This window comes from Eucyclogobius newberryi, unplaced genomic scaffold (assembly GCF_026437365.1).
Source record: "Eucyclogobius newberryi isolate DKJ021-1_F unplaced genomic scaffold, fEucNew1.0.hap1 SCAF_15, whole genome shotgun sequence".
In the NCBI taxonomy this organism is placed as follows: Eukaryota; Metazoa; Chordata; class Actinopteri; order Gobiiformes; family Gobiidae; genus Eucyclogobius; species Eucyclogobius newberryi.
In genome coordinates this window covers 32672150-32694287 of record NW_027315779.1, presented here as the reverse complement: position 1 = coordinate 32694287, position 22138 = coordinate 32672150, and the positions used below count along the sequence as shown (strand labels likewise).

The following is a 22138-nucleotide window of genomic DNA, read 5'->3' as shown; positions in this document are numbered from 1 at the left end:
TTTTCGTTCAATAAAGTGTCAGATTTCTAGAGACTTCCAGGCGAAAAACACACCGTTGCCCAAAAAGAGCCTATGTCTGGCAAGTGTGGGAGCTCCAGTTGTAGAGGCGATAGATCGCGGAGACAGACAGAGATTTCAAGTGTCGCACCGCACTGCGCATGCGCATCAAAAGCAGCATGGACGCGACAGCAACGTGTCAACAGAGCAGCAACGCTTCGCCCTGCTACGACCAGTTACGTGAGTTTTATAAGGTTGGTGTCTAACATTTCTGTGCAAACTTTGCCCGGCAAGTTTTCCCTCATGTTTTTGAGAATATAATGTGAGGTTGAAAGCTGCAACTGCTGCTAGTGTGGTGCTGAATAGACAGCAACACATGAGGGAAGTCTGTCCCTTCAGTGTGAATGTAAATCCTGGGTAAGGATTCAAAATTGGATATGAAGATGAAATCTGACACATAGTTTCAGCATTAAACTAATAAAATAATTGCTGCATGTGGTTGTATATGGGCTGTGGAAATAATTTAGAAACATTATAGCATAATATTGAAAAAAATAACTGAACTAGTTCATTTTTTGGAGCTGTGAACTTAGTTCAAAATTTTGAATTATGAACTATGAACTGAACTAGTTAATTTTAAAATTTGTGACCTATGAACTGAACCAGTTCATGTAGAAAGTGAACTTTCCCTACACTGTCTGTGACGCACGAACGACTTGTGGCACTTTTGTTTCATATGGAGCTTCTTCCGGACCTGCAGCAGCTAAAGCTCAGCAGAGAGCGGCATGTTTCAAACTAACAAGTGTGACTGGGAAGAGTTCTATTTCATTCCTCCTGACCGCCAGAGGACGGTGCTAAGCACCTGGATATCTACATGTGTGCGCAGCACATAGGTTGAGGTTAAATGCCAACAAATTCACGTCATGGACGTGACCTGGGTGACATCAGTACTCCATATATACCTGACGAACCCAGCGTTCTTTTCTTTCTACAGTTCTCGCATCAGCGATAGGTCAGAGTTCCTTCTTTGGAATATTGCTTTGGATTTCTGCCATTCTCGCTTGGAGCCTCACATATTGGAGCTGCGCCTCGCGTCCTCCAGAGGCTGCGAGAGGCAAATAAATCTCGCAGACACTTTGCTGAACTGCATCGTGGCCCCAGACCTCAGACAGACAGATATGCTCAATCTTGTTTCTCATGTTCAGAGGAATCAGAGTGTCATTCGGTCTGCTTTTTCAGTTGATGGGCAAGCTTACGTTCGTGTCAACATTGATACCTCTGGGGCTTCTGTACTTGCGCCCCTTACAGATTTGGCAAAAACAATCTGGGCCTACATCCACAGCTGCACCAGCACAGATCTGTGCAGCTCTCCACTCAGTGTCTTCAGCATCTCCGGCCTTGGGGAAACGGGGAGTTCCTTTGCAGTGGCGTTCCTCTGGGCTCTCTTCCGTGGCGTTGAGAGGTAGTAGTTACAGACGCCTCGCTTACAGGCTGGGGGGCTGTTTGGAACCACAGGATGGTTAGAGAGGTTTGGAGTCCTCAGGAGAGAGTTCAACACATAAACGTGCTGGAACTGCGAGCTGTTCGCCTGGCACTCATGTTCTTCCTTCCTGCCCTCAGGAGGAGACATGTTCTTGTTCGGTCAGACAACACATCAACAGTTTACCACATAAATCATCAAGAGGGCACAAGATCCATTCACTCACTAGTGGAGGCACGGAAGCTCCACCTGTGGGCGCTGCCTCATTTACAGAGTGTCAGTGCAGTTCATTTACCAGGCGTGCAGAATTGCACTGCAGATTTTCTCTCGAGGCAGAAACCACAACCGGGAAAGTGGAGGTTGAACCGGGTGGTGGTACAGGAAATCTGGGGGATGTACAGCATGGCAGAGGTAGCTCTATTTGCCTCGAGCGCGACAACGCATTGTCGACTGTGGTTTTCCCTCTTGGAACCAGACAGTCCACTGGGGCAACCCTTGGCCGGAGTACCTCCTGTATGCATTCCCTCCTTTTACACTTCTGTCTCTAACACTACACAGGATAGCCAAGAGCAATCACAGAGTGTTGTTAGTTTCTCCGTATTGGCCAGGGAGGTTATCGCCTTCACCTGTACCTGTGGCCACTGAAGGGCCGGACTCTGTGTTGACCTCTTGTGACCAGGCAATACTCATGCCGCCTCAACGAGAGCGCTGTATGAGAACAGATGGAAACTGTTTGTTACTTGGTGTGGGACCCATGGTGTGGATCCAGTGCACTGCTCTGTCCCAGTTCTACTGAACTATCTTCAGACATTACTTTAGAAAAATCTTTCGGTTTCGACTATTAAGGTTAATGTTGCTGCCATTTCAGCCCGCCACTCCTTGGTTGATGGTCGGTCAGTGGGGTCGCATTCCTTAGTGTGCCGGTTTTTAAAGGGTGCCCCTCGCCTGTGGCCTCCAAGGCTTACTCGAGTGCCTTCTTGGGATCTTCCATTAGTCCTAGAAGGATTGTGATCCCCACCGTTTTAACCATTGGACAGGGCTCAATTGAGATGGGTATCAGTAAAGGCAGCCTTTCTACTTGCAATCTCTTCTGCAAAGCGTATTTGAGCTCCATACTGACAATTGCATTTTCTGGAATTCTGATGGATCTGGTCTGGTTACCTTGTGGCCTAAACCATCTTTTTTACTAAAAAGAGTCTCTGCTTTTTACATTAATCAGCCACTTTCGCTGGCTGTTTATGCTCCGGTGTCTGAACTTGGGGACTCTGTCAGTCCTTTGTGTTGTGTCCGTATGCTGCGGTATTACTGTACAGTGATCCCTCGCTATAACGCGGTTCACTTTTCGCGGTCTCGCTGCTTCGCGGATTTGCATCATGCATTGTGTTCTGCATTCTGATTGGCTAAACAGTCTCTCCACGTCTTCTCTACCTGTGTGTCAATAACGTTATGGATTAATATGTACACGTACGTAAAACCGCTTGCCAAATTGAAGTTTGCGAGGCCGGTGAGAGAGCGCGCGTGTGAGAGGCCGGTGAGAGCGGCGCGTGTGAGCGGCGGGACACGCCGGTGAGAGCTTCAATGTTTTATGGAGTATTTAATTGTATACTAACTGTAAAAAAATAAAGGTTTCTACTTCGCGGATTTCGCCTATTGCGGGTTCGTTTTGGAACGTAACCCCCGCGATAAACGAGGGTTCACTGTACATCAATGTGACTTCTGGGCTTCGCAAGGCGGATGTCCTGTTTGTTTGTTATGGGGGTCAGGTTGTGGACGCCATCCTTTAGACGTATCGATCTAGGACTCTTCAGCCTCCCAAAGTTACTTGCCATTCTACAAGAGGAGTGTCCACCTCCTGGACTGCGCTGAAGGGTGTCCCACTGAATGACATCTGTGCTGCAGCTACGTGGGCTTCCTCCTGTACGTTTGCCCGCTTCTACAGAGTAAATGTGGCAGCTCCTCATCCAGTGACTCCAGTGGTGTTGTCTACTTCTGCAATCAGCAATGAATCTTGGTTAGAGCAGACTCTTCGTTACCTCGTTGGTATTAAGTCATCCAGGTGCTAAGTCTGGCGGTCAGGAGTAATGAAATAGAACGAGAGTTACATATGTAACTAAGGTTCTAATGAATTCCGGATGCCAGAGTTTCCCGTCACTCAAACAAGGAAGAAAACAACAGCTCTGTGAATGGAGGCTTTCTGCTTCTGTATTCTAACTGAACAGACCTTAGTAAACCTTAATCCAGTCTTTATTCTGAGTTAAAAAAAAAACAGAAATGACAAAGTTATAGACTTTTAAAAGCTCTAGAAAAGTTTTAGACAAAACTTATCATTAATGATAAATGCAACCCTCTATAAACACAATGGTTTTTTTGGACATTATTTGAGTAGTTTTCCTCCTAAATGATCAGTTTAGACATGTTTACTCCAACTAACTTTAGTGTGAGAGGTTTACAGGAGGAAAAGAGATCAGACAGAGTGAGAGGAGGAGAGACTGAGTGTGTGATCAGACAGAGTGTGAGGAGGAGAGACTGAGTGTGTGATCAGACAGAGTGTGAGGAGAGACTGAGTGTGTGATCAGACAGAGTGTGAGGAGAGACTGAGTGTGTGTGATCAGACACAGAGTGTGAGGAGGTGTCAAGAAATTAGACATAAACCAATTCTATTCCTTAACACACAGAGAACACAATTCAACTTAGAATATGAAACGACACAGAAACGTCAGACTTTTGGTGTAGCATGCATGGGAGAAACCATCGGGCCGGGCCATCACGCTGTTGTAAGCAACGCGATGGCCCTCCTTGGTCTCACAACGTTTTTTCTCTTGCAGGTTGGTTTTATTACAAATTATGGAATAGGCGGGTCTAGGGATGCATACCTAATCCCACATTCAGGTTCAAGTCCGGATTCGAATCCTGAGGTTTAGGTTCAGGTCTGGACCTAATGAGTCCGGACCTGAACCATGCCATATTTGCATAATGTTATAACAGCATAACACAGGCTACTTCGCTAAATTAAGTTAAAGACACTTGAACAAGGACGACTATCAAACACAAGGCTTAACTGCAGATTGAAATAAACTCAACTTGTCTGCTTTATTCACTGTTTTTTAACAGAAGTTACAACTTACAAATCACAAGCTACTAGCTAGCTGCTAAACTATAGCTTAACAGTTAACACACATTCATGAGTTTTACTTGAGGAACAAGAGCATGTTGAGTATTGTTGAGAGTCAGTCTGGGTCAAGGGTCAAAGCAGCTGTTTCATCTGATACAATGTTTTGCCTTTAGACACATTTCCACTCTATAATTTTGCAGATCCATTGGCATTAAAAGGTAAAAACCTTCAAACAGACAATACACCAGTGTAAATAATTAAGTCAGTGTAAAATAACAGAGTTACAAAAAACTAGCATAAAAGTCAACTTGAATCACTATAAAGCGTCAACTTAGCAGTATCAAAAATAGAATATGAAAATATTTTACACAACACATCAAAATAATACATCATATTAGCAGCATTAAACACCAGACCATATTTAACAACTGTAGAATACAAATACAAAATACTATTACAAAATATAAACTCCAATTAATGAATGCAGCAATTAAGCAATATTACTTTGACTTTACTTTGTATTTACTTAATGCCAAATACATCACACCACAACATAACACTTAAGTTATTTCATTCATATTTACACCCAGACCAAAAACCCAGACAAGACCACGCTGACCCCGCCCCTTTAACACGCGGCGTCGCACGCAGCATATAAACAATCACAACATCGCACGCGGTGGCCACAGCTTAAAACAGTTCAAATAAAGCCAGCGATCTTACCGGCTGCCGCTTCAATGTTCACATGTGGACACACGGTTCTGTCTCTCACATCTTTAAACTTATTCGCCGGCTTCAACTTGCCCGGAAGACGCGTGCGTCACTAATTAGGGTCCGGGTGCGCCATTGACTGCGGCGCATGGCAGTGTTTACGTCTTTTCCAGCGCGAATTTCGCGATCAATGGAAGGTTTAAGATGGTCTAGATTCTAGAACAAAAAGGATATAGTATATCAGTGCTATATTTTATATGATTTTATTTACAAGTCCAGATCCGGTCCCTCGTAGCGGTACGCATCCCTAGGCGGGTCACATTCTCATTGGTCTTTTACAACAGTTGGTATTTTCCTTAGAGATAAAGCATGGGTAATGTTTACCTAACTCCCCTGGGGTGCTACACCCCTCCCTAGGATAAACATTCCTTTGCACCATCTTTATGATACCTTCACAAATGCAGTTTGTCACACATGCCGTTTTTCTCTTAGACTAATGATGCAGATAATATACAAATATCGTCATATCACCATTATGCAGATAAAATACATCACAGAAATATAATCATATATTTACATTTTATCACAGGAGAGACTGAGTGTGTGATCAGACACAGAGTGTGAGGAGGAGAGACTGAGTGTGTGATCAAACACAGAGTGTGAGGAGGAGAGACTGAATGTGTGATCAGACACAGAGTGTGAGGAGGAGAGACTGAATGTGTGATCAGACACAGAGTGTGAGGAGGAGAGACTGAGTGTGTGATCAGACACAGAGTGTGAGGAGAAGCTGTTCTAACAGCGACACAATGACACACGGACTGGAGAGGTTCAGAGAGACACTTTAGTCTAAAGAGCCGCGGCCGAAACTGCCATGCTACTTTGTGCCGCGGCTCCTGAAACTGCTGCGCTATTTGACCGCGCAGGGTTAAGGTTAGGGTCAGGGTTAGCCATGAGGCTATATGGCAGTGCCGCGGTTCCTGAAACTGCTGGGCCATTTGACCGCGCCGCGGCTCTGCAGCCACGGCCATAAAAAAAAAAGAGGAAATTCATGGAATGGAAAAGTGTGAAGGCCAATGTTGATAATTTATTACAGCCTATATCTAAACACTAAGATAAATAAAACTTTTTTTTTATTTTTTATTTCCCCAAATTAATTATTTAATTTATTTTAACTCAACATTTTAAAATAGATTTTATCCTTATTTTAACACAGTACAGAAAATATCGGCATGATATCGGTCTGAAATGTCCACTACCACAGAACCACAGATGCATCATTTTTATGAGTTTTTTTAAATATGCACCTTTTCTTTGGCTGGGAATTCAATTAATGACAGACTGCCACAGGGTAATATGACACGGGCCAGCACTCACACCTCACAGCGAGAAGGTATTTGGTCTGTTTTCCAGGCTGGGTGTTCTCTCTGTGTGTGTGTGTGGGTAGATTTGTCCTTGTGCTTCTGTGTTTTGTCAAACCTGCACATTGGCCTGCACTGCCACACAGCCTTGAGCAAACTCTGTTGCAAGTGCTGCCTTCCCAGTTTGCCACAAAGGAAATGAAGAATGGGTGAACGGCAGAGAAGACATTTCCACGTGGAGAACAGCACAGAGCTAATCTCTAGTACAGAGAGTGGTGCAGTGTGATTCTGTGCATTATTGTGAATAATTTGTTGTGTTCTTCAGATCATCCCGGAGAGCAAGCTGGCCCTGCCCAAGCTGCCATCTCCAGGAGGAGAGCTGAAGAGGCAGGACAGCAGCAGGCCTGAGCCCGGGATGGAGAACCAGAAGCAGCTGAGCTCCTGGAGCATGTGTCTGCCCCCCTGTCGCATCAGCGAATCAGTGCAGCAGCTCATGGAGTTGGTCCTCAACACCCTGTCTGAGGCCGTGGGCAGCTCCTCACAATGGTACAGTACACACATAGACCCATCTCCTCTTTTATTACATTCTTTACTCTGTGCTCATGCTTGGCTCTGGGTTATTTCAGTGCACTGCAGCTCTTCTTCACAGTGAGAAACATCTTCCAATTGTTCTATGATGTGGTCCCCACATATCACAAGTAAGACCCACACAACTACATGCTGATGTTCTAAACATCCACGTCTGTGATAAAGCTCTTCTCCTCCTTCAGAGAGAACCTGCTCAAGTTCCCTCACCTAGCAGCCATCCAACACAACAACTGCATGTACCTGGCCCACCACTTGCTCACGCTGGGCCATCACTATAGGGCCCACCTGCCCCAGCCCCTCAGCGAAGGCGTGGGCACGTTTGTGGACATGGTGCCCAGCTTTAGGAAACTGGGTAAGCTACGTCTAGAACTGTCTCGAAGGCTCTCTAAGATCACTGTCTCCTCTCACTCAGAGCTAGCTCACGTCACAACAACACAACGAACGCAACGAAAAACGCTCAAATCCAGCCGAAAAAAGTCAAAAACAGTTGAATTAAAAAACTATTCCAGCGCGTGTCCCTATCGTACAGTAAAATAGAAAAAATGTACTAACTATATTTACAAAATATAGGAGATAAAGCACAATAAGTGTGAGAAAGAAGAGAGAGCGCTTACACCGGGCTGCCAGCTGTACCAGCGCCTTATGACGTTATGTGGGATTTACGGATATGGCAGGTGTGACCGCTTGCACTGCTACACCGGCATTTACCTTTTAAATATCTCTGTTTTACCCTTAAAAAACCCCAAAAACCGACTCTCTCACAAACTTGTTTCTAGGACTGGAGTTGCTGTTCCCTATCACCATAGAGAGAGCACATGGCCTGGGCCAAAAAAGATGAGAAGTAGCTAAATCGCAATGTAGCATGAAAAAAAGGGGGACCAAAGTCAGTGAGTCTATCAAGTGACCGTTAATTTAATTCTTTATGTTGGGCCATCGTAAAACGCCTCCATATTTTTTACTATTAAATCATCTATTTTAAATTCGGTTTGGCCAGATAACAGAATCAAAAGCTTTTTCAGCGTCCAGAGTGAGGCACAGTCAAGTCGATCCTTCCCCTCGTTAAGTATTAAGGATATGATGGCCTCTGTCCAACTCAGAAGGATCTGAGCTTTTTTAAGTGCCCAGTTAAAAGTTACTAAAAGCAAAGGAATAAGTTTGCCTTTAAAGCTTTATACCACTCTGAGGTGAACCCGTCACTCCTGGAGATTCATTCTTTGATTCCACTCTATTTCAGCACCTAATTTTTTTGTTTTGCTCTCCGGTCATGGCGGGTAAATTGAGTGTGTCCAAAAAAAGATCGTATTTGTTCTTCTTTGTTTCCTGATATTTTGGTGAAAAGTTTTCTGTAGAAGGATTCAAACATTGTTTGTATTTGGTCTTGTTTGGTTAATTGCATTATTCTGCCTTTCTCCTATTTATAAAAATTGTTATTTCTGCCTTTTGTTTTCTAAGTTTCCAACTGCTTTCATATTATATTGTTTTTGGTCAAGAGTTTTTTTGTTTTTTATTCCCTGTGTGGTCAGGTCATTAATCTCCCCCTTGATTTTTTAATTTCCTGTAGCAATTCAATTCAATTAATGTTAGTATTTTTTTCCTCGAGGGGCAACAGTAAAAAAACAAACAGATTAAACAATGTTCATTGGGACTTGGCAATGTCCCAGCATCCCGTGTCCTTAGACAAAATGTCCCAAGCTCCCCTGTCCTTAGACTCTCCTTCTCTGTCAGGAAAAACTACAAAAAACTTCTTTGGGAAAAAGTATAAACCTGGAGGAGTTATACAGTGAAGGAGAGACTCCCTCAGACGGACGTGAAAGAGACAGTGGAGCTGGAGCCACTCAGGAGGAGAACCAGTTCTTCAGGAGGAGAACCAGTTCTTCAGGAGGAGAACCAGTTCTTCAGGAGGAGAACCAGTTCTTCCAGGAAGATGAAGAACCGTTCATATGAAGTAGAGACCGTTTCTCCTGGAGAGGATCATCTGGGTCCACAGGTCATGGATGTGTCTGTTCCACTCCCGGTGGGAAGTGGGAGAAGAAGAAAAGGCAATGAACAGACACAAGTTAAATCAAATATTATATATAGTTTGATAGAATAAGTCTTTATCAGAGGATAGAGCTCAAGCTGCCATACTTCCTACATAGTTGCTCCTAGGGCAGCATAGCTGAAACTGTAGGTTTATATTTCTGTTCCTAACTGGCCTGACCATAAGCCATTTCAAAGAGGAACGTTTCAAGCCTGGTCTTAACCTGTTACCATCCACCGGCGCGCATTTTCCATATCTCAAATATTCTCATCACACATCATCTACATCATCACTTCAATACCAGCAAGTTATACATCATTTTAAAGCTTATTTTCTCAACAAAACAAATATCTCATTGAATTACATTGAATAATATGCCCCAAGAAGCAATTGCCAATAGTTTGTGAGAAAGTCTCAACTTTTACAAACGCATGTCCTGTTTGCTGTTTATGACGGACGAAACGGCGTTTATTCTGTACATCCTTGTACTCAGTCTGTCCATAAGGAACCATTGAAAAACAATATCCACTTGTATTTTTCCTGAAGTTATCCGATTTTGAGATATTGTCAAGTAAACAAAGTTTTCTTCTTTGACAATAGTCAGGATTAAGGCTCGTCCGGCGCATTTCTCCGTCCATGACAAATGACCTGTTTGAAGAAAAGATCGATGCCAAACACCATCTTATAAGTCAGACTGTTAGGTACAGAATGAGACCATCCACGGAGGAAAAAAATGCGCCGCTTCCGACGCGCAAAGCTAACTTGTTGTTGTTGTTGTTGTTTTATGGCGGTTGGCATCCAAATGTTGCATTACCGCCAGACTTTATTCCTCAGACTTTTCGTTGCATTACCGTCCTCAGACTCTGTCGTAGTCCGTAAAAGTACTCCTTCCATTGCTTTGGTGTTACAAAGCTCATGAGGTCATGATATGTCTTTGTGTCTAGAATAGTTGTTGTTGTTTCAGAGACCAACCGGCTTTATTCCAGGGAGACTCTTCTTCATCTTCCTCTCCTTCTTTGACGTTCGGTGCTTCCACCGTACAGCTTTATTCTTTAGGCTTCATTCTATAGGCTTTAATATGTCCACTGATGTCGCTGCTTGGTAGCCGTGCGTCTACGGGACTGGGCGAGGACAGGAGACCACCCCCACCCCCATCTCGCCACCCCGATCACTCCGACTCCCCACAAGCAGACCCCCACCACTCCGACCCCCATCCAGCGCCCCCAGCCTGCTTTCTATATCTGCCCAATCAAGCTCCTTTGTTCCAAGGAATCTCCCTGCAGCTTTAGCAATGATCCTGATCCTTTCAGTTCTGCTTTGAGTCTGAGCAGCACAGTTTACAACATCCACCATAAAGAGTACAAAATCCTCTCTATCCACAACCAGGGTATTCTCATTAATTCTGGAACCTGCACACTTGGGACCTCCACTCTTGAAACCTTCACACTTCTTGGGAGCCACGCTGGCCTTTCTCATTTCGCCCTGACTGGGAGCAGCGCTGGCTCCCCTCTCTGTATTTACTCTAAACTCGTTACTTGAAACTTTCTTGACTGCATCTGCATAGGATATACCTTGAGAGACCTTTATTTTCTGCACCTCAGCAGCTCTTTTGCTAAACCTGCATCCCCCGAAGGCAGAGCTATGTTCTTCCCCACAGTTACAGCACTTCAGTTTTGCTCCCACGTCACACTTCCCATACTCGTGATCTCCTGCACATTTACCACATCTTTGCCTCCCTCTACAGACCGCTGCAATATGCCCAAAGCGCTGGCACTTAAAGCAACGCAGGGGCGGCGGAACATATGGCCTGACGCTATAGCACATGTACCCAATGAACACCTTACTAGGCAGGCACCTCCCTTCAAGTGTTACCATTACCGACAAGCTGTCACATCTTACCCCAAACCGGGTCACCTTCAAACGCCTAGCATCCACCACCGTAACTCCAGTCAAATTCTCCTTAACTTCATCCACAGACGTCGCCGTAGGGACACCTACGATAACTCCTCTGACCGTGTTTCTTTCAGCATCAGACACAAGAATGTCCTTTCCACCCAGACGTTTAGTTCCAATCGCCTTCCGTTGCTGAGCCGCGTCCTTGCACACGACCAGCAGCGAGCCATCTCTAAGGACACTCGCACTCTTGATCACTCCCACAGCTACAGTTAGGCTCTTTGACAATGCCACTGAATTCCACTCCTTAAAGGATGCACTATGCTGTGCAAGCTTTATGATCACCTTACAGTCTCTGCTCTCACCCCGGATATCAATAGCTTCAGCCTCATCCTGCTGCTCATTCCCAGAACCCTCGGACGAGCTAAGGGACTTTTTACGTTTCCGGGCACGTGCAGGCAGAAAAGGCTGCTCCTCCACGCCGTCCAGAACGTCTTCCATCCCCGATCCACTCTCCTCCGCCATCTCCCGTCTCTCCAGACCGGGTGTTGAGCAAGGTCTCCTCACAGTTTTAGTCCAGGGCTTGTTCTTCCTCAGACTGTTGTTGTTTTTAGCCACATAGCTAACGTTAGCAGTGACTTCGCGGACTTTGATTGACATATTATTCTAGCCAATAAGAATAGCTTTAGAATGCGGGGCGGGACTTAGTGGTCCCACACACAGAATCGTCTGTATTCTCGTGCGTAAGGCTCTAAAGAGCCTAGATTTTTGGGCAGGAGGCGACTAGATTTTACGCATAACGCTTTCTGATTTTATTTGCCTTTTGGACGTGCATTTTGTTAGATATATGTATTATTATACCAATACAAAAATAAAATAAAAATATTATAATATTTATTTATTTTTTCACCTCTTTATGGGAAATTCATGGGTAAACTCATTTACATATTTTCACATATATTGTATTTAGCAGTTATAATAGGTATTAGTGGCCTACAAAACATCAAAATGTATGTTTTATGATCATAGAGGAGCTAAAATTGTAATAAAACAGTTTGGCACAGTTGGCACATATTTGGATCACTTGAATATACTTTTTGATAGAAAAAGGTCAACAGCACCAAAATGCCTGTTCCTAGAGATCTGAAACTTTACACAGTTGTTGTCAACAAGATAAACATCATGTACAGTGAACAGCATATGCACACAATGAAGTATGTCATGCTCAGGACCATTACAAATTGACAATATTCAGGCGAGACTAAAAAAGGATGTTTTGTTTATGTCCTCTTCCACATGGACAGGAGCTGATTCCATAACACAGGAGCTCTACCTCCTACTGTGCTTTTAGAGACTCTTGGGACCACCAGAATGCTCTACCTCCTACTGTGCTTTTAGAGACTCTTGGGACCACCAGAATGCTCTACCTCCTACTGTGCTTTTAGAGACTCTTGGGACCACCAGAATGCTCTACCTCCTACTGTGCTTTGAGAGACTCTTGGGACCACCAGAAGGCTCTACCTCCTACTGTGCTTTTAGAGACTCTTGGGACCACCAGAAGGCCAGAATTTTAGGATCCATGTTTCCTTCTCCAACTAGTCTCCCTGTGTATTTTTTATTTTTTTTTTATAAAAAATAAAGTGATAAAACTGACATCAGAGTGGTTTCTGTTCCGTGCTGCTCGACTTTGTGGTGTTATTTTGGTGTTGTCTTGTGTCCAGGCGCTCAGTGCTTCTTGAGCCAGCTGGACGTGCAGAGGACTGAGATGCTGGACAGGCTGTCCACTGCACACAACCTGTGTAACCTGGATGACGAGGACAACTACACTGCAGCTAGTAAAGCCGTGAGACAGGTAAGCGTGAGTGATCTCTGACCTGTGACCCTGCTCCTGTGCCCCCTGACCTCTGACCCTGTTCCTCTGACCTCTGCAGGTCATCCACCAGCTCAAACAGCTGGGTACTGTGTGGCAGGATGTGCTCCCTGTCACCATCTACTGTAAAGCCATGGGCAACCTGCTCAACACGGCCATCACTGAGGTCACTGCCAAGGTCATGGCTCTGGAGGTCAGTCCTGTCCGTCTCTTTATGTCTCCTTGCATCTCTTCATGTCTCCTTGCATCTCTTCATGTCTCCTTGCGGCTCTTCATGTCTCCTTGCGTCTCTTCGTGTCTCCTTGCGTCTCTTCATGTCTCCTTGTGTCTCTTCATGTCTCCTTGTGTCTCTTCATGTCTCCTTGTGTCTCTTCATGTCTCCTTGCGTCTCTTCATGTCTCCTTGCGTCTCTTCATGTCTCCTTGAAGAATGTTTCTATTACTAAGCAGTTTCAGATCAATGATGTGGTTTTACAATAAATACAATGAAAAATGATGTAGCAGCAGCAGCAATAGTTGTAGTAATACAAAGTAAATATGTCTCTCCTTCAGGACATCTCTTCAGAGGAGGGGGAGTACCTCCACACACTGTGTCAGACCGTTATTGAAGAAGGTCCCCTGGTGTTCACTCCACTAACAGAGGAGAAGAAGAACCGCAGGTACCAGGAGGAGGTGGGCCTGTACGTGAAGAAGTGGAGCATGTTCAAAGAGCTGGCCATCGTGCTGAAGGCCAACCTCCAGGAGATCGTGGACCGGTGAGTGGCAGCGCAGCACATACTGGAGCTGTTCTGGAGGAGGGTTCGTCTAGAGGTGGATGGGATTGTGCTGCCTGGAAAGCTCCACTGTCGGGCATTCAACCTAAATGAATAAATGCAACCTGGATGAGTTTAATGCCATACTGTGGAACATTCCAGGCAAAGCATCTCTGGATACAAACAGGTACCGGACCCTCCAGCAGTCAAGTTACAACCACGTTGCCACTGGTTCACTTTGGACATGCATGAGAGATGGTCACCAAACTAATTCATAGGTTGCACAGAGCTTATATTTTGCCGCCATTTTGAAGATGTCACTGAAAATAGCACATACAATTGAAAATGATAAAGGTTGATACTTCAAGAAGACGGATGTTCTGGGCTTTGATCCTTAGCTACAGCTGTGAGTCGCTGACACATACTTTTGCGGACATTTTCATATTCGCTCCCTCGTCCACAAGTCATCTGCACCGGACGAGCCCTCAAAGCTTTCAAGAGCACGGGTGAGTGACCGTCTGAAGATGACAACAGGACAGTTGGAAATTAGGCCTGTTAAAACTACATGTAAGTAGGTTAATGTATATTAGCATGTAGCCACTATATATGAGCATGTAGTCACTGTATATGAGCATGTATTCACACAATAATATGTAAACTAGCATTAGCTAGCTGCTAACCTGAAAAAAAACAGCTCAGCGCTCACCCTGGGCTCAGTCCAGCAGCAGTGCAGTACAGTGGTATTTGTGGTGGTGCTCTGGAGCTCCGGGTCCTGTCTGTTGGATTGAATATTCACTGGACTGCTGCAGGCCTTTTCAGAGAAAGTTGTCAAAATGAGACGAGACAAACAGGAAATCATATGACATTGACAGAAAAATCAAGATGAAAAGGAACTGAAGTGAACACAATCCAGGGCCGTGAGTAAATAGTGCTTTGTTTACCAGTACTTTATATATGCGGTTAGTGTGTAGTGTGCGCAGCGCTCCGTCTCAGCCTGGCTTGGTCTCTGCCGTGTCTCTGCCACACTTGTGTAAGATCGCCAGTCATTACGAAGCACTTGCAAGAAACTTTCCTGAAGCTCTGTAATGTACTACAGTCTTCATGTCCTCCTCTGTCTCATACCACCTGAGCACCTCACGTTTGGCTGTGCTTCGAGGAAATGCTTCCGCAGAAGGGGAAAGCAAGGAGGGGTAAAAGTCGGGGCTTACCTGCAATTTGCGGCTGCATCCGGCTCAAATATTTTTGACAGGCACCTGGCCACGCCCTGGAGAGTGTTCGGCTTTTTCTGAACTCATTTTTTCAGTTTGCTCATTTTTTGATTCTCCTCGTACCTGTTTAAATCCAGTTTTAAATGCAGACAGTGTCGATCGATCATTCTCCAGCTTTGAACTACAGTTGTTCGTGTTACACCATGATGTTCGTGTATTTACCATATTTTCCGCACTATAAGGCACACGTAAAAGTCTTTAACGTCCTAAAAAGCCGTCCGTGCGCTTAATAGTCCGGTGCGCTTAATATATGGTTTATTTCTGGTTGTGCTTACTAACCGCAAAGATATTTTGTGTGGTACACAATGTATAAAGAAGATTTGGGACATGAGACGCGATGCGCGACTAGAGTTACAGTACTCCGGAACCGGAAGTCCCAACAACGTGTGCAAAGCATTCTGGGAACAGTAGTCTACTGCTACACGTGGCACCCGCAAAACTTTGTCAAAACGTAAACAACATTTTCAGTCAGGCACAACGCAGACACCTACCGGTAAATGAAGGACCCCAAACTTGTCCCAAGATGGCTACTGCCAAGAGACCATTGGATCTGTTATATTATCACAAGAAATGCGCTCATGGGCTAAATAATCAGTCAACTGTGGTCGGAGGCCAGAATCATCACTGAACTGCCGCGTGGATCCGAGATGCGGGATCACATGACCAAAGAGATTTTAGCACGGAGCACTATCAGCGTTTTGACTGCGTTTACCATTATGCGCCCCAGCAGACATTAAACCGGGACGGATTTACCTGACGTCCCGATTTACCTGGCTGTCCCAGGTAAATCGGGACGTCTGGTCATAGCTATGCGGGATGTACTTCAGAGTGTATTGTGTTGTATTTTACATGTTGCAACTGAACGAGGCTGGGAGTTGTTGTGAATACGCTAACGTGTCTTTTAGCGGTAGCAGAGTGTGTTCTCTGTTTGAATTTTACGTGTTTACAAGTGATCTTGACTGAGAATTGATTTGGATATGCTAACGTGTCTGTTAGCGATAGCAGAGTGTGTTTTGATGTTGAACAGTGTTGATCTGAATGAGTTGAACGCGTTTCATAAAGCTCAACTGACTCTGACTTATCTGTCTGTTTTGTTTATCTTTTGCGCTTTATCGTCCGGTGTGCTTTATGTATGGACCAGTACACATGGTACACAGATAGCTGATGGTGTGCCTAATAATCCGGTGCGCCTTTTCGTGCGCAAAATACTGTAGTCAGAAATGGCTCTAAACTGTGACAATTCTTTAATTGCGGGTGTCAAACATCCATGTGTGCTGCAAAACCTTTCGAAGAGTTGTGGATTTTGTGTGTGACTGTAAAAGCCCGACGGATGATAAGGGACACACTCTTGAGAACCAGGCTGGCAATGCTACGTCGAAACTAGCTCGCTCCACATCAGCACCAGCCCCTGCGCGCCGAAGCACAGGCACAGGATCCGACTAAAGCTCCGGAGCAAGATGATTATGGTGGCTTTATGGGAGATAACTGACAAGATTACAAAGACAGACTCAAAGATAGTCGCAGCCCTGGCAGAAATGTATCATTTGAAATCCAAGAATGGGGAACTAGACACTCAAGCTGCAGCAGCCGAGGAGGAGGTCTCTGACTTGAAGGACACTGTCTCTACTTTATAAACCAAAGTTGCAGAACTGACAAATCAGGTGCGTGTTTGGACAGACAAACTGGCCGACCTGGAGAACAGAGAACGCAATTGTAATCTGCGTATTGTCAGCAATCCAGAGGACACTGAGGGTAAAGATATGTGCTCAAGTATATGGAGACCTGGATCCCCGAATATCTCAAACTTCCAACATAAGGTGGGGTAGCATAAGCCAAGTCCTATTATACTGAAGTTCCAGTGATAAACAGCGTGTCATGGCTTCATCCAGACGCCTCGCTGTGGGCCAACCCGGAACAACCAATCTCCAAGTCTTTCTTCAACCATTACATGGCGCAAGTGGTCAATAAATGCAAAGCTTTTGATCCGTTGAAATCCTGCCTGAGAGAGAAGTATGTGGATTAGGCTCTGCTCTATCCTGCAACACTGAGGATCAACGTGGATGGGGGGGAAAAAAGATTAACTATAGCGGAGGAGGTGTCAGCATTTGCCAATTTAATACCACTTTGATATTCTTTACTTTTTTCCATTTATCTCAATGAAAGGCTCCTAGACTTTACTGGAGACATGATTATTTGCCCAGTGTGTTCCAACTTTAGTTTGTTACTGCCCATGTGAAAATGTTATATCAGAGGGCCTTTTTTTCTACCAAGAAAATGGTTTTCCTTCCATCTTCTGATCATTTTTTGGATCAGTCTGTGGGCTCTTTGCATATTCTTGGCAGGAGCCCTTTTTGTTTGCACTTTGTTCTGATATATTCTGGTGTTATGGTTCTTGTATTTGTGTTTTGTGTTCACCCCAGAGCTGTGTATAAAAAAGCAGATTTACAGGAATGATTTCAACATGGTTAATTCAATGGTATCGGGAAAAAGTACGAATAGCATCTTTTAATGTTAACCTGTTCCCATCCACCTATTTGGCCCTGTGCACAATGGTTGGACCCAAATTGTATTGCTTATTAAAAGAGAATCTTACAGACCTCATGCAAGTGTGATGCATCATTAGAAAGCTTAGGCCTTCTAGTTTCTGCAGATGTGCACATGTCACACTGTCAGGGCTTCAGAACTTACACTACAGAAGCCCAAACATAAACTAAACATCCTTTTTTAGTCTCGCCTGAATATTGTCAATTTGTAATGGTCCTGAGCATGACATACTTCATTGTGTGCTTATGCTGTTCACTGTACATGATGTTTATCTTGTTGACAACAACTGTGTAAAGTTTCAGATCTCTAGGAACAGACATTTTGGTGCTGTTGACCTTTTTGTATCAAAAAGTATATTCGGAACAAGTGATCCAAATATGTGCCAACTGTGCCAAACGATTTTATTACAATGTTAGCTCCTCTATGATCATAAAACATACATTTTGATGTTTTGTAGGCCACTAATATCTATTATAACTGCTAAATACAATGTATGTGAAAATGTGTAAATATGAGTTTACTCATGAATTTCCCATATAGAGGTTAGATATATATATATATATATATATATATATATATATATATATATATATATATATATATATATATATATATATATATATATATATATATATATATATATATATATATATATATATATATATATATATATATATATATATATATTTTTATATTGGTATAATAATACATATATTTAACAAAATGCACGTCCAAAAGGCTAATAAAATGCGAAAACGTTATGCGGAAAATCTAGCTGCCTCCTGCGCAAAAATCTAGGCTCTGACAGCCTTACGCACGTGAATGCAGAGGATTCTGTGTGAATAAACCCTTAAGGAGCTTCCACACCGCGGCGGCCGAAGCGTCCAGTTTACATTCAAAGTCTATAGTAAACGCGCGTCGAGCACGTAGTGCGTTATCCGCGGCACAATTTCTTCGTTTTTGTGGCGCGATTGGTTTGTTTTTTTATGCGCACGTATGAGCCGGCCGAGGCGACGAAAGCGGCTTACGCGACGCGTTCAGATATGTTGAGGTCTCTGCAGCTGAAGTGTAGCAGCCGCCGCAGCAGCCAATCAGAGCTGACGCTCCAGTGACGTACGTACGTATTTCCCCTCACATTTCCGGTATTCCCCGTGGAATTCCCCAAGAAGCGCCACTTTTTCCTTGCTCGTGAACAATGGCAGACGAAAGACTGATTGTGGCCGTGTGTGGGAGAAAGGAGCTGTACGATGTATTCACGGTGGAACAGAGACAGAAATAAGCCCGGCGCCTCCGTGTGAGGGTTTTGAAAACCAAAAACGTGAAAACAACGCTCTCGATATCCGCCATTTTACACAATGAAAGGCCACACGACAACACCTCTACTGCGCATGTGCGCAGACAGCTCGAGCGCGCCGTACGCGCGCCTGTGTACAGTGGCCGGGGCGTCGAGAGCGCGCGTCCACTGCGTAAACCTTTCAAATGTACACGCGCTCAAATTCTGCGTCGAGCGCGTTTAGGCGTCTACGGTGTGTACGTACTGTTAGTCCCACCATTCTAAAGCTATTCTTATTGGCTAGAATAATATGTCAATCAAAGTCTGCTACGTTACTAGCATGCGGGGCTATGGATGTCAACAGTGGAACCATGTGCGGCGCTTTTTTTTTTGCGGAGGCTGTAGCAAACAAACCCGTGGACAGAAAAATTGTGGATGGTCTCATTCTGTAGCTAACAGTCTGAAGAAAAGAAGGATGCCAAACACAATCTTATAAGTCAAACAGGTCATTTGTTATGGACGGATACGAGCCTTAATCCTGAATATTGTCAGAGAAGAAAACTTTGTTTACTTGACAATATCTCGATCGCATAACTTCAAGAAAAATACAAGTGGATATTGTTTTTCAATGATTCCTTATGGACAGACTGAGTACAAGGATGTACAGAATCAAAGCCGTTTCGTCCATCATAAACAGCAAACAGGTAGGACATGCGTTTGTAAAAGTTGAGACTTTCTCACAAACTATTGGCAATTGCTTCTTGGGGCATATTACTCAATGTAAATCAATGACATATTCGTTTTGTTGAGAAAATAAGCTTTAAAATGATGTATGGCTTGCTGGTATTGACCACTGAAATAAAAGTGATGAATTTGAGATATGGAAAATGCTCGCCGGCGAGCAGGTGGGTGGTAACAGGTTTTTAATGGCATATTGAGTCCAATTAAATGGTAAAAAATGCTAACAAGATGATAAAAGAAAATATATATATATATATATATATATATTATATACCTACAAGAGACCCATTTAAATGACTTGGAACATCAAAAATTTACAAAATGTTGTTATAACAGACTTTACTCTTCCTCATACAGGGGCAAATATAAGAGGGGCGTGGCCCCAGAGATCTCAAGCACAACAGCCTTTGAACAGAGTTTTGAACACAAGATAAAAATGGCAGATTTGTACTGGTCAAAGGAACTATTAATGGAAGTGTGTTTACTTTGATAATGTATTTGCTCCACCAGGAGGCGCTCTCACTTTCTATACTGAAGTTGTGGATCTGATTACAAACCAGACAGAATCTTAAAAAAAATAAAATAAAATCAGCGAAATATCAACACAGATTTTCTCAGGTGTTCATATACATATTAGCAGCAATAACATACAAATACATTATTTAAAAATCATACAATGTAATTCCGGATTTATTTCTGTCTCCAACCTTGTTTACAATCTAGTTGCTTGGTACCAGTTGTGGAATTACCTCTACCTATATCATATTTGCTGCTGATGTCAAACCAGGAAGTGACATCATAAATGTGAATCAAACCCGGTAATTTAAAAGTCACATATCATAACCCTTTTTACATCTCCGACAATTTTCATTGAAAACACTTCAAACTTGGTAAAAACTTGCAATGAAAGATGATCAATTACATCTTAAATATACCAGTGGGCGTGGCCATGGTGAATTTTCAACAAAATTGCAATTTTGTTGAATCTGAATTGTGAGCTTTATGCTACTTAATGTTCTGTGTTTTAACACGGCTCTCTGGCGCCCCTTAAACATTTATTTTCAAAAATGTGGAAATATTTGGAGAATTAGGGGTCACATCATTCTAACTTTTAGCATTCAAGAGAAGGAAAATGGGAAAAAATAAATTTTAATATTTATTTATTCTCCGCCAAAGAGTTTTGAAAACCTTAACATGCCTGAAAGGTCTTGGAAATTGGCACAAAGATAGAGCTTAGCTCAAATGTATTGTGTCTGTGACCTTGAGCGGAAAAGATTCTTGGACCACGCCCTATCGGTTTCCAAAATCTAGCCCTTGTACTTGACAAAGTTATCCTAGGGTTTTTATCTGATGGTCACCAAACTGACACATCATCCAGACTCGTGTGGGGTCAAAGGTCGTTCGGTCATAACAAACTCTTACAAACACATCTTTGTATTTTGAAAGACCCAATGAGAAATGTATGTATTTTAATTAGTTGGACACATTTTCATATAGCTTTAAAAATGGCTCACCGGCGCCCCCTGCAAAGCTATAATGGAACAGAATCTGCTATTTTTTCAAAACATGGAGACCTTGGGTTGGTGGGCAGCCCTCTCACTGAAGGAGGGCAGAGCCCTTTATCACTGCTTGCAGTTTTAATTAACAATTGTATTTTATTCTCATCATTAAAAGCTATACTTTCAGGTCATGTTTATGAAATGTCAACTTCAAAATGTCACATTGAAAACATCAAGCGTGATTGTGTGTTTGTGTGATTGTGTGATCGTGCGATCGTGCGATCGTGCGATCGCGTGATTGTGTGTGCGTTCAAACCCTCTTGTCTTGTGTGTCTTCAGCTGGGCGGATGGGAAAGGCCCTCTGGCTGTGGAGTTCTCCAGTTCTGAGGTGAAGAGTCTGATCCGAGCGCTGTTCCAGAACACTGAGAGAAGGGCTGTGGCGCTGACCAAAATCAAATGAGACGCAGGGGCCACAGGGAGGGCCTCAGGGGCCACAGGGAGGGCCTCAGGAGGCTCCAGCAGCAGGCAAATCACCTCTGTGCCTTCCTCTTTACATCGCCATGTATTTATGTGTCATATGTTTGATAAAATACTCTCCACTAAGATATAATAAACAGTGATTCCTTTTCTATGACATCTGTGTGACTGCAACACTTTTTACATCAGAGATCGTTTTGACACATGACACGCAGCATGCGCCCTCAAGTGGCCGCTAACTAGGACTACACTTGACTGTTTATCCACCCTCAAAACAGATTTTAACAAATCATTTATGAATATTGAGGACTATATTTAATGTAGGATAAGACAATTGACAGACCGGGTCATGTGAAAGTCCACAGACAATCTTTAAGTTACCTGTACATTTTGTGTACATAGTAAGCTATTTTTATGTTGTAGTAAATTGAAAAAGTTTTTCTTTAATGCATGCCCTATTTGATGTTTTTATCATTGTTCATCATGTTGCACCAAATCACCAGGACAAGGTCGTATGTTTGTGATTTTTGTTCATAGACAATGGCAATAAACCTTT

The 22138-nt window shown here is 43.5% G+C and overlaps 1 protein-coding gene across 1 annotated transcript in view; it reads left to right on the top strand.

Moving 5' to 3' along the window:
• zw10 (zw10 kinetochore protein) overlaps positions 1–21739 on the top strand; it is a 32934-nt gene extending 11195 nt beyond the window's left edge. Inside the window, exons 10-16 of the mRNA XM_072446990.1 lie at positions 6984–7204; positions 7285–7356; positions 7429–7598; positions 12881–13011; positions 13091–13222; positions 13581–13783; positions 21445–21739. Of these exons, the coding sequence (XP_072303091.1) occupies positions 6984–7204; positions 7285–7356; positions 7429–7598; positions 12881–13011; positions 13091–13222; positions 13581–13783; positions 21445–21565 (1050 nt within the window). The 3' untranslated portion in view covers positions 21566–21739. The remainder of the gene's footprint in view (positions 1–6983; positions 7205–7284; positions 7357–7428; positions 7599–12880; positions 13012–13090; positions 13223–13580; positions 13784–21444) is intronic.
• The last annotated feature ends 399 nt before the right edge of the window (positions 21740–22138 follow it).